The 12995-nt window shown below is 38.7% G+C and overlaps 1 protein-coding gene across 1 annotated transcript in view; it reads left to right on the forward strand.

Moving 5' to 3' along the window:
• The window catches only part of FIG4 (FIG4 phosphoinositide 5-phosphatase), a 67908-nt gene continuing 54913 nt past the window's right edge, over positions 1-12995 (forward strand). Inside the window, exons 1-3 of the mRNA XM_061366807.1 lie at positions 1-271; positions 10097-10195; positions 11230-11353. Of these exons, the coding sequence (XP_061222791.1) occupies positions 206-271; positions 10097-10195; positions 11230-11353 (289 nt within the window). The 5' untranslated portion in view covers positions 1-205. The remainder of the gene's footprint in view (positions 272-10096; positions 10196-11229; positions 11354-12995) is intronic.

Raw genomic sequence — 12995 nt, forward strand, 5'->3', positions numbered from 1 at the left:
CGGTGGCGACCCCCCACTTCCGGCTTCCACCCGTCTGGTGTGTGGGTGGCTAGTGTTAGTCCTTAGCTCCCGTGTGTCCCGTCCCTCCACACGCCCCTTCAGCAGGAGCTCGGTTGCGCTCCCGGTTGCCGGCGGGCACCCCTTTCCTCTCCTGCTCACGCCGTGCCTTGGTGCCGGGGCGAGGCTGGAGCCCTGCGCGGCCGCCATGCCGGCCGCGGCGGCCCTCATGATCAGCTCAGTGCAGAAGTTGGTGCTGTACGAGACCAGGGCTGTAAGTAGCATCTGCCCCACCGCCGCTCCCGGGGGGCGGGAAATGCACCCTGCGGTAGAAGCTGCCGCGCTGCGAGTCACACATGAAAACCTACCAACAGCTCATAAAAGTTTACTTCACCGTGTCCCTGCGCTTGAGCGAAGAGCCGGTTTCTGACCGACGTGCGGCTGGGGTGCCCAAGCCAGCCCTCCGAGCTCCGCCGAGCTGTACGCGGAAGGCCCAGTCAGTGGGGCAGGCCGGCAGCGTGAGTTCTGCGGCGGGTGAGCTGTCGGAGTTTAGGCCCCGCATGGCTCCTGCTGTTACTGCCTGCTTGTTCTGTGTGGCTTTTGCCACGTAGGGTAATAGTGCTGATTTGTCCTGTGATGAGTTAAAACTGGACAGCTAGAGTTGTCCAGAATTAAAGGTTTGAATTAAGAATTTAAACAGTATGGCTAAAGTGGTTGCCACCTGCACCCATCTGTATTACTTCTGTGACATTTCTGGTCTCATGATCTAGATGGGCTGTGGAGCAACTTCCCGGGTCTTCAAGTCTGACCTCTGGCAGTAAGCCGTTCAAGATTTTTAGCATTCCTTAATCTCCTGTTGCAGAAACAGTAGGGATGTGCGTTTGCTATGGGCAAAGTGGACTGAAGGTTTGAGTGGTAATTACTGCTTTAGCCATGTGATGAGTACCATGTGAGTCAGAATCTGGTGGTGTAAATAACCTGAGATAATACTGCTGTATTTATCATCCTTTAGCTGCCAATCAGATGTCTTTATGTGGATTTTCTTTTCTCTTAATATGTTGGGTTGTTTTTTTTCTGCTGGAGGTAGTTTTGGATAGAGTTAGGTACTATAGCTTTAAATGCAAGTTAGTTCTAAGTTCAGTTGTTACCTGCAGTGGTAGTAGAAAGATAGTTTATATACAGAAGTCAGTGTAGGCTCTTGAAAGCTTGCAAAAGTAGCACTGAAGGGAACACATCTTTGCCTGTGTGAATGGTCCCAATACACAGAAGAATCTGACTTCTTTGATTCTGTTAGAAATAGACTTGTTCTTTTGTGTCAGTTCCCCATTAAACAGCCTGGAAAATGGAGGAGGAAGGTTAAAGCGTGTAGAAATGTTAGTATCAGTAAATAAAAAAAGAAAATTGAGATTACTCTTGGTTTCCAGAATGTTACTTTTTTTCCCTTATGCCTACAGGAATTTTGATAGTTGTCTTAATAATCTTTCTCAGCATTGCTGGAAAACGTTTTATTTTCAGCTAAATTAATGCTGTATGGGAGGAGGGCAGTGGGAAAATATGATTCCTGAATTTAGTTGTTCTTGGGTCATAACTCATGCTACTTCTCGGGTAGCTGAGATTTGGCTTTTTGTGACTGGCATGCCTGGCTATCTGGTGTACTTCTCTCTGAGCTGTAAGATGCAAGTGCTGAGAGACAACATGCTGTGTATGTTGTCTCAGAGACAGTACAATGCTTTTGGGTTCTGTCTGATAGCTACAGTTCTCTAAGGCCTTCCAAGCTGATCCTGTTAGTTCAGGAACCACAGATTTTAAATCTGGCTAGTGGTAGCTAGCAATATCCACCCAAATGGACAGGTTTGCCCACGCTTTCCTGTGTTCAGAATTCAGTAAGGGGCAAATCCATCAGTTCTATCACTTCAGGAGGCAAGATAGTGTTGATCAGCTATGAAATGCAGGGATTTATATGTGCCATCTGACGTACCTCAGCTGACTAACAGTGTCTCAAAGCTGTTTCTTCAGTCGCTTCTTGCAGGTGATGAAAAATGGAGTATTTTCCCTCAGTGTGGTTATGTTCTTAAAAAATAAAAAGGTGTGAATTGCAACTTTTTGAGTTTTGATATTCAAATTCTAGTCGTTTTTGGTTTGTAGTTTTTTGTTTTGTTTTGGTGGTTGGGTTTTTGTTGGGTTGTGGTTTTTGGTTTTTTTTTTTTGTTTGTTTGTTTTAAAGGAAAAATGCTGTGGGAATAATTTTAGTGTAATTATTGAAAACAGCTGATGCACTAAAGAAACTCACAGACTAATGTGGCTTAGAAAGGACTTCTGGACATTGTCCAGTCCATGTCCAGTCCAGCCTCCTGCTCAAAGCAGCTTCAGTAAGAGCATGATGAGGTTTGAATGCTTCCAAACATGTAGATTTTGCAGCCTCTGCAGACATGTTTTGCTTGATCACTCTCATAGTTTAGAAAAGGAAATTCCTTATAGTAAGTTGGAATTTTTCATGTTTCAGCTTGTATTTATTGCATCTTGTCTATCCAGTGTTCACCCCCCAGAAGAGTTTGGCTCTGTCTTACCTACACCTTCTCATTAGATCATTTTAGAGGCAGTAAGATCCTGCCAGAGCTTTCTGAAGGCTGAACAAACCCAGTTCTCTCAGTCTTTCCCAATCCATCATGTACTCCAGTCTTCTGGTCATTCTTGTAGCTCTCTGCTGGACTGACTCTGCTATGTCAATGGCAGACTTGACCAGGTCACAGAGGATTTCAGAGGGAGATTTGCTGTTACAGCTGATTCAGTGTCATGTTGGCTGCTGACTGAAGTTCCCACTTCTCCCCAGGGTACTTGTCATGCATCCTTCTTTGCGTTAAGTCCCACAATCATGTAGTTGCCAGCTGTGACAGTTAGTCACTGATAGGATGGAAACATCACCCAGACATAAAATTTAATAGCTTTCTCCTGTTTCAGGTTACTCCTCTGATTTCCCTAAGGCCATATACTTGCTGGATACAGTGAAAGTACATGGGACCTGGCATTTTATCAGATGTGGTGTAATTTGAAACTGTATCCTAGGATTCCTTGTGGAGACCTTGAATGGGCAAGGAATGACTTACATTGTCAGCAGTGGGAGAAACACTGGAGATTACACTGATTGTACTGCTTATTCCTATTAAAGCAGAAAGAGGTGACATGGATGAGAATGTGGAAATGGTTTACGGAGGGGTTTTTGGGTTCATTTTTCTTTTGAGTTATGAATACAGTAGCATTATTTAAGTCAAACAGGAGAAACTCTGGTAGTGTTATTGCAGTCAAACAAGGAAGAGTCGTAGAGGCGAGAACTGGATTCACAATGTTGATTGAAGCAATTGAGAGTAAAATTCTATATTTTCTATTAACGTTTATAGCAACATAGTTGCTGAGACCTCCCTTTTAAACTAATGCTTTGGGTCAATAAATACCATGGAGCTGTGAATTGTATCTCCTCTCTGTCCTGGGAAGTTGAAGGCTTGTTTAGAAGTAGTCAGAAACATGAGCTGAAACAGTTGTGTTCAGATCAATGCCAATTATCTTTCATTTTACACATACATTTACTGCTGAAATGCACGCCAGAGGGCACTAAAGATATTTCAGCAATATGACTAATAAGAAACAAAAAATGTTTTCCTCTCTTCTTCAGGAGAAAGTTCTGTGTATCCCCCAGATGAAGCCCACCAGAAAGCTGTAGGTTAGTTCATTGGAAATTATCATTCCTCATAGGAAGTATGACATTGAACAAGTCAATTTGTGCAGTTGCTATAAAGGCATATCACTTGCCTATCTTTCAGGACATTATGAGGCTTAATTAATATTATTTTATTCTAATCATGTTCTTCTACATTCTCCATCTCCACAGTATCCAAATGACTTCTCGAAGCTTATTAAGCATTGTGGCTAGCATAATTACCTGTAGATTTCTCTGCCTTTTACCCCAGGGAAGACTGTTTGTTTTGTCTTATTTTGCTTTCTTTTTTTTGTTTGTTTGTTTTAAATTCATTTTCTTCTAAAAAATAATGCATTGGTTTATATAGGTGCTTAGGTGATGCACTTAAAAATGTTGAAAGTAGTAAACAATCTACAGGGCAAACATCAGTTATCATAATTTTCTAGCTAGAAGTGGCTGTGAGATTTGGTCTCTCTGGAATGATTTCATTAGCAGAAGACAGCCCCTCTCTGCTGACTGTCCTATTCCCTCTGTAGCGATGTTCCAGGAATAGTAATGATGTAATGGAGTAGAGTATGGAGTAGGGGTAAGGGAAGGAGTTTTGTGAAACTTAGGGAAGTACTTCTTCTGTCTTAAATGTCTTGATGTGCTGCCAGATGTATGGCAAAAAAATAGAGAAACTTAACTAGTGTATGTGGGATCTGAGACCATTTATGATTACAACAGATACTTGGTGGAATAGCAGTGATAGGAACAGAAGTTTTGAAGGGTATATGCTATGGAGGCAGGACAAATATAAAGTTCAGAGGTGGTAGCACCACGCTGCATGAGAAAGATGTGCTTTCAAACATCTACCTAAGTTGTTTTGGTAATTTACATTTTATTTCTTTTCTCCTGGGTGTCACTACATAGTCACTAGATCAACAGGATGAAGAAAAATAGGTATTTTCTATCAGTATTTTTTATTTTCAAAACAAAGTTTGTTATGGTCCTAAAACTAAATGAATATATTTCCTTGTTTAGAGTAAGGATTTACTTTGAGTACAACTGTACAGAATAAGGGTAAAGATAAAATGAGTAACAAGAATAAGGTTATGAAAATGGGATTCATCAGTGGTTGGGTAGAAATGAAATTAAATATATTCAACTTGCATATTTGAAGATGTAAGCATACTAAACAGTGGAATGACTGTAAATACTTTTAAATGCTCTAGTAAAGGGTGGTGCTTAGACTGGAACATGACAAGCGGAATATTTAATCCATTTTGAAGTCCTGTACGAAAGTAATTGAAAATTGAGGTAAATTGCATAAAATACAGTCTAGACTTACAAAGATGCTATCAGATTAACCCAGTTGTTTTGCACATTGTCATTTAAAAAAATAGGTGGCCTTATGCATTTAAATCAAATCCTGTATGGAGGTGCAGTGCCATAAGGAAAATCTCTGGCTTCGCTAATGGAAAAAAGGAGGTTAGTAGAGAACTTAGTGTGGAGTGAATAAGGAATTATAGGTAGGGTTGATTTTTTTATTTTTTTATTTTTATTTTTTAAGTAGTGGTTTTAGGACCAATATACTTAAGTATTTTCAGTAATGTTATAAACCCAAAATGTGAGTCAGCTCTGCTTAGAGTTTTGAAATGTGTAAATAATTAGGATACTCAGAGCACAAGATAGCCAGAATTTATGATGACCCTCAGGAGTAGGTAAAAGAACACATTTTCTGTCCATATTCATTTGAGAAATAAGGCTGTAGGATGCAGAGTGGGTAGCAATTTCTACATGCCTTGAGAGTGGTGCTTGGCAGGGTGTATTCTTAAAATTTCTCGTCTTGAAAGAGCTTCTTTTGAACAGCTTCAACAGATTACAGGAAGTAGACAGCACATTAACTGAATTTTTGCTATTTTTATGTACTTCTTTTTGCCTGGCTTACCCTCTCTTCTTTTCTTCATGTCATTCTGCCAGATTCTATGAGATGAAAGAAATACTTCCTGAATTGCTGAAGGTTCTATAGAAAGAATGCTGAACCTTGCGTCTAGGTATAATTATTTTTCTCCCCTTTGGTATAGTAGAGAAAAAAGGCTGAACCTGTATCTTTTTTAACACTATTTAATACCTTGTTTGTGCTTTGAAGATTTCTGATCTACAGTCAAGTTCAGTATTTATTAAAGCTACCACAAAAATTTGAGGAAGAGGCTTTTTCTTGCATGACTTTATGCCTCATGTGAAGGAGGGTGGACGTTTGATGGCAGGTGACAGTTACCATTGCACCGCTCAGTTAAGCGTAAAGTAAAGTAGTGAGATGATAATGTGCTGATCCAAAGTCATTGTTTACATGAAGATTTTTCACATCTGGCAGCCCAGTGTGTTGACAGAGAATGTGATTAGCGTGTAAATGCCTTCATGTATTGGGTGCCCAGGTACTGGAGGGGTGCAGGGTGGCCTCTGTGAGAAGAAGCAAGAGAGCAGCTGGGTGGGGGTCTGGCAGCTGTCCAGGTGCAAGCCACCATGCTTCCTTAGGGCTTTGTGGTTTTAGACATTTCCTTGGGCTGACTGGGTAACTTTTGCAGCATTTTGTCTAAGTGTTTTCTCTATGCTATTTTCAGGTTTAAAAATTGTCTATGTTAGTGCATTGCCATATTAAATAACTTCTAGTGTATTTGCACTTTTATTTCCTGCTGATTGAGCTGTGTGTTGCTTTTTCTCTGATGAGTGAAAAAATGTTCTTTACAATGCTAACATTTATTAATGATAATTAGTCTATACAAGGAACCAAATAATAGTTTTAGATCAGCATTTCTAAGAAGTAATCTTAAAGAAAAAAAAAATGTCCGGAGGCAGAATGTTTTATTACAGAACTATTATCCTGTCGTTATAAACAACAAGTTGCAGTAAGGTTTTTTTATTTTGTTTAGACTCCTTTTAGAAGGAGCAATTTTTATTGGTATGGCTGAATCAAAAGGTTGATAAAAAGGGTGTAATGCCTTTCAATTAGATTGCTTTGGTTAAAACTCAGTCCCAGGTGGAAGGGACAAATGATTTTTCCTATTTTGTGGTTGCTTAGTGATAATTGTGCAATAAATTAAGCTTCAGTACAGATCTCATAGCTGTGTGGTGCACTGCTGCGGTTGGTAAAGTGCACTTACCAAGTTTCAGCAAAGGCCAAGGGCAGACTAAACCTGGAAACAGCATGTTTCATCTCAGGTGATGATTGAAGAGCTTTGACAAAGTAATATGAGGAAGCCTGTGCAGTTTCTCCTTGTGTAGTATTCTGCAGAGAAAGTACTTTGTTGGTCAAGGTTGTCCATTTATCTAAATGTGGTGGTTTTGCTGTGGAGTGGAATTGTTTGGGACATGTGAAACATGCTTCAATTTATTCAGTTCAGCTTAGTTATAAGTGGAATAAGAGAATAAGGATAGAAACTCTGAGAAAGGTTTCTACAGCTCATCTGTGGTTCTCATTTCTTTAACCAAAATGACTTGTATTAATCAAAATAGTTGTAAACAGTACAGTACATTTGAGCTTTGATTAATTTTACAATTATATTACAACCTCAGAAATTAATTTATTTGATGTTACATGCTCAGTGTTGTGTTGATTTGGTATTTTTCTTTATTCTTTCCTACTATACATGTGATAGCAAATTTAATTGTCGTACATGTCACTGATAATGGTTTTATTTGTGCTCCGTATCATCCAGTAAGACAGACTTATTTGTTCAATAAATGCATAAATTAGGTAGCAGAAGCAGCTAATGCTGAAATGTCTTATTTGTTTAATTTTTGTGTTGTTGGTTTTCATTTCATCTTTGTTTTCATTTCAGATCTTGAAAGTTGAATGTGAGCCAGCGTCAGTGCTGTTTTTAGAGTAATTTTGGGTTGTTGTTTGTTAGTCAGTCCTGAAAACTTTGGAAGTCCAATTTTGTGGTCCTAGTTTTGAGGACTAGTCCAAATTCCAAAGTTTTTGCAGATGTTTCCTTTATAACTTCCACAGGAATGTCCTCTAACATGCAGTGGGTAAGATTCCCATTTGCTAAACAGACATTTGCCATTGCCTGGCTTTCTAAGAAGGTAGCCTTTTTAAGTCCATGGATCCTGGGTTTTGATGCTGTTCTTAACTGACCTTCCTAAATACATTACACAGCCTAGCTTTCTAATGTAAAGCAATCCTGCTAAGTTAGTCTTTAAAGTACTTTTAGGAGACCTTGTTAAGTACCATTCATTATGATGGTTGCTACCCTAGTCTGTGAATACAAATACTCCTCATCAAATCTAATTCTGCTGCTGTTCTGAGCAGCAGCACCAGCACTTAAAGCTGGCACTGAAGCTGTGTGTAGCTCACTATAGCAGCTGCTTGTGATGCGAGTGGTGTGTTCCTCATAGCACTTCCTTGTGTTTTATTGGTCTATTAAAATGAAAATGGGAGAACTATCCAGCTGAACTTCTTTAGTAATAACATTTGCAACTCTGTATCCCTTTCTTTGTCTCTCTCTTCCTGTGTGTCATGTGCTGTGTTCCAATTTTAAATGTTGTCTTTGGTCCAAACTGCTGTTTGGACAAGCATTTTAGAGTTGTACTGTTTTTATTCAGGATGATTTATTGGTAACCATAGGTGTCACTTTGGGAAGAAATTGCATTCATTTAATGAGCTGTACATCGGAGGAGATCACTGAACTGTGCTGTAGTATTATGGACTAATTAAAATTGTTTAGCTTTAATTAACAATTACTACAAATAGAGAAGTGGCACTCTTAAAATGCAAACTAACTTATAATTTCTGTTACAAATGAATATGGTATTTTCCTCTACCCACTCATCTTCTACCATGGTATGGTGGAATGGTCTAAGCAGGTGTCTGTCTTGGTGATTGGGAATGTCTTGGTGGTGGGTGATACAGAAAAGCTCTATCTTCCACCTCTGTGCCATTCAGTGCCATGCAGTGGAGTCTCTAACTCACTCCATGTTGTTAAAATTTCCCTCCTGGGAAGGGCAGGTTTTGGCCTTAAGGGATCTCCTGTGCAGGGTACTCTGAGTAGGCAGGCTGGGGAGCCTGGGCTGTGCACAGCAGCACCCTGCTGCTGAAAAAAACAGTAGGATATGGTTTTCTGTGACAAAGTGCTGCTTCAAGGCCTTCAATAAGGGAGTGCTGTGATGGCAAATGGCTCTGGAGGGCCTTCTTTACTATTATTTGGGAGTAAACAGCAAAACTTGCTGCTCAGTAAGCATTGTAATGTCAGTGTATCAAGGTGAAGCCAGGAGCTGGTGGTGTTTCCTTTATGCTTTTCAAGTATTTTATTTCCTTTTTTAGACCTTATTGACTAGATATTTTGTGACTTCAGGGAAGCTAAAGAGGGCTTAAAGTTCTTTCACCTTAAACATTTGGACAGTTAAATATGTTTCTTGACATCTGATTGGTATAACTCACAAAATTCTGAGGTCTGTGTGAATGTTATTGATTTCCTTTCCCACGTCTTAAATCCATGTGACTTTTAAAGTTACGAGCTAGCTGCATAGATCCACATGAATTAGCCATGCTTTCCTGTTAGGCTGAACGTTATTAATGAGTTACACCTTGCTGTGTGGTAGCACCACACTGATTACGTGAATTAGTAAAATGAGACCTGCTTCTAGCAAGTCAGTAGTGCAACTTGTGTTTACTGTTAATTCCTCTAAATGTAAAAATTAATTTATAGTTTGATTCGCTTAAATGAGAAATTGACACTTTATGTTTATCAGTGGTCTTTCATATTTTAAATGAGAAATAAAGCTAAACTTCTTAAACAAAAAGTATGGTTTTAAGCAGGATGGGTGGTGAAATTAAACTTGATTGTTGTGGAAGAGCATTGGTGTTAAGTCTATCATAGCAAATGTAAATAAAAAATGAGGAAGACTTGCAGTACTTAAGTACTTAAAATTTTCCTGTGTTTAGTATGGACTAAGAAAGACCAGTTGTCAGAAATAACAATGGACTATAACATAGAAACAGTAGGTTTAGATCATGAGAAGTTACAAACTCATCTTCATAGGCTTCAGCTAAATTTTATAAAGCAAACGAGAAGACAGTGATGGCTGGGCAGGGTGTAGTCAGACAGTGCCTGGTGTAAATTACATTCTTCCCCTCTCTACATAACTTTTCACCTTTTTTGAATTTTATGTTTTTGTCCTCCTTGTACAGTGAAGAGATTGAAGTCTTAAATTGTAAAGGCTGATTGTATACAAATATACCTTCCTAAGGTATTGATGTCTAAACCAGTTTATGAACAGTCCATATGGAATATTATATATTTTATGTTAGTTGAAATGGATCTAGTCTAGAAACTATATAAATGACACTGTTGAAGTCTTATGTCACAACGGGCTTTGGTTGCTTTATCTTGTATAATATTCTGACTACTTTTTTTTTTAATGTAGCGGTATTTTCTTGTTGGAAGTAATCCTGCAGAAACCAAATACCGTGTTTTGAAAATAGATCGCACTGAACCAAAGGATTTGGTTGTAATTGATGATAAGGTGAGTGCTCCTCTCAATTTTATTTTTTTTCCCCAGTTATTCCAAATAATACTACCCATATTAAGCTGAATTAAAATATTACACATTTAATCCATTTCAGCAAAGGTATGTTACAGAATCAGTCATACAGCAGTTGAGATTGAAGGAGCTCTCTGGAGGTTGCCTAATTCTGCCCTCATCCTCCGAGCAATGTCAACTAGATCAGGTTGCCCAGGGTCGTGCCCAGTCATGTTTTGAGTATGGCTGGAGATTCCATGTCATCTCTGGGTAAACTGTTCCAGTGTTCGACCATCCTCACAGTAAGAAAGCTTTTTCTTATGCTTGAATGGAATTTCCTGTATTTCAATTTGTGCCCAGTGCCTCCCGTCCTCTGATGGGATACCACTTGAGAAGAGTCTGCTTCAGACTTCTTTACTCCCTTCTACCAGGTATTCATAGACATTGGTAAGATCCTCTCTGAGCGTTTTCTTCTGGAGGCTGATCAGTCTCAACTCTCTCAGCTTTCCCTCATGTCAGATGCATGTTAGCATGAAAATGACAAGTAAGGGAGTGCCAAAAGATCTCCAGACAGCTGGTTCACTTGATCAGATTTTCCCAGGTTTTTTGGTTTATTATGTATATACTCCCAGTGCTTTTCTTATGTTCAGCCTTGCTGTTTTAAGTGCAAAATTTGTTTAATTGTAATCTAGCCAAATTTTTAGTGTTTATGATATATCTAAAGCAAAATAAATAGCAGCAAGAGCTTTAATGTACACAATAGAATAAAACTTGATTTCTTTCCAGAAAGTTTATGGTTGAGAATCTTAACACTTAAGATTTAGAAATGTTTGGATTCACATGTGACCATGACTGTTTCTATTGTAGTGGATGGTGAATTTTGTTCTTGTTCTACTTGTTGGTAGGACTGAAAAAGGAGACAGAGGATGTAGAGGAGATACTGGGTTTATTGTATACTGGATAAATTCTACTATTCTTTGACATGAAATACCATTTAACGACCAAAGCAGTAACTTAAGTGACTTTTTAATTTAAAGCATGTGTATACACAACAAGAGGTGAGGGAACTTCTTGGCCGTTTAGATCTGGGAAACAGAACGAAAATTGGACAGAAAGGCTCTTCTGGGTTATCTCGAGCTGTCTCTGCTTTTGGTGTAGTAGGTAAGTGTTTTGTTTGGTTTTATAAAATCTTTTATTTCTTGACATGAGGTTTACTGTGTCACACTGTATCTTTCTGTCTCTCTCCCTTTATTTTTATTTTTAAACTGGATTACGACTGAGAAGTTTCTTTCTTAAAGATAAGTACGTTTCTATGTGTTTTGTGAAAACAGGCGGCCAGTACAAGGGTGAGATTTGTACTGTTACTAATCTCTTCTTTGCTGTTAAGGGATAGATCTAGGAAACAGCCAAACTCTAAAAGCTTGGTTGAAGATCTCACCCAACTCAACTCATTGTAAGCTACAAATCATGTGGAACCTTGCCTTCTGAATTCCAGAGCTCATGGAATGCTTTTTAAAAGAAAGCAAAAGTTGACATTCTTTGTTAGAATGATTTGATTTTCTTTTTTTTTTGTTTGTTTGTTTTTTTTTGTGTGTGTTTGTGTGTTGTTTGTTTCAGTGACACGTGTAAAGGTGGTTTTTTTTGTGTGTGTGCGTGTGTATATTCAAACAAGTATAGCTGACTGGTATGTCAGCTGAATTTTTAAATGCTGATCGGATCTCCGTAATCCTAGAGAATTGCTTCAGGGATTTAACAGCTTCTAATTTCATCTGAAAGTCACTACTCTCCTGCCTGTTGCCAGATGTTGAGGTCAATATATTGATGAGTGATGTCTCCAAAGTAAATGTTAATGTGTGCTCTCACAGCTCCCAAGAATACTTTGTGCTTTATCTGCATTAGTATATAACTGGACATCTAAATCCAAAGTTGCAGACAAGGCGGAGAAAGCAATTACTTTGAAAGATGCTCCTGAATTTTTCATAACACCTGGAGTGTAGAAAATATTATTAGTATTCTAACCTAAAGTGGCAGATTAAGCAAAATTTCTTCTATATTCTGTTTGCCCATGGAGTGTTTTGGATCTTAGCAGTAGATCCTCTTTTCAGAAATTTGTGAGATGAGGTTTATATTTCATATTAAGAGTATTGGTAATACGGGTAAACATAAAGAAGCCACTAACAGTCTTGCAGCATTGGCTTTTTTTTCTGCACAAGCTATCAGTGCTCACTGTCTAAATATGTGGAAAGATATTTGGTTGGAATGTGGTTATGTTCAGTGAAGACTTACCATCCCAATTGTGTATTTGTTTATATGTACTCTTTGTAACAGAAGAGTTTGTAACAGAACTGTAGCTGGGCAACTGCATTGCTTATCAGATGTGGTCTATTTCTGGATGATTTAGTTAGAAGTAACATGCTCTCTTATATGCTTTAGATGTCTTCCATCTTGATCCTGTCTAAGCTGTATAAATATGTAATTTCAGGGAGTGCACTGGTTGTTTGTTTTCTCCTGGCTCAGGTCTGGTATTTTTTGTGGAATTGGAAAAGTCATCTTTGTTCTGTTCTTCAGTTACTTTGTTAGCCAGAGGCAGTGCATTCATTGCACTCAGAATGGGAAGCCTGATAGCCTAAGTTCTGGTTCAGTGTATAGTGTTTAAAAGTAGAAATTGCTTTTAAATGGAGAGAATCAAGCCAAGGGCAAAGGCTGGGTTGCCTATCAGACTTTAGTATAACCTTTGGTAAAATTCAAAGGATAGAGACTGTCCATATAAGTGATCTCAGTACCTGGAGGATACAGGAAGAAC

This window comes from Neopsephotus bourkii, unplaced genomic scaffold (genome assembly GCF_033783945.1).
Source record: "Neopsephotus bourkii isolate Nb327-2 ecotype Australia unplaced genomic scaffold, CSIRO-AGI_Nbou_v1 NB_1358, whole genome shotgun sequence".
NCBI lineage: Eukaryota > Metazoa > Chordata > Aves > Psittaciformes > Psittacidae > Neopsephotus > Neopsephotus bourkii.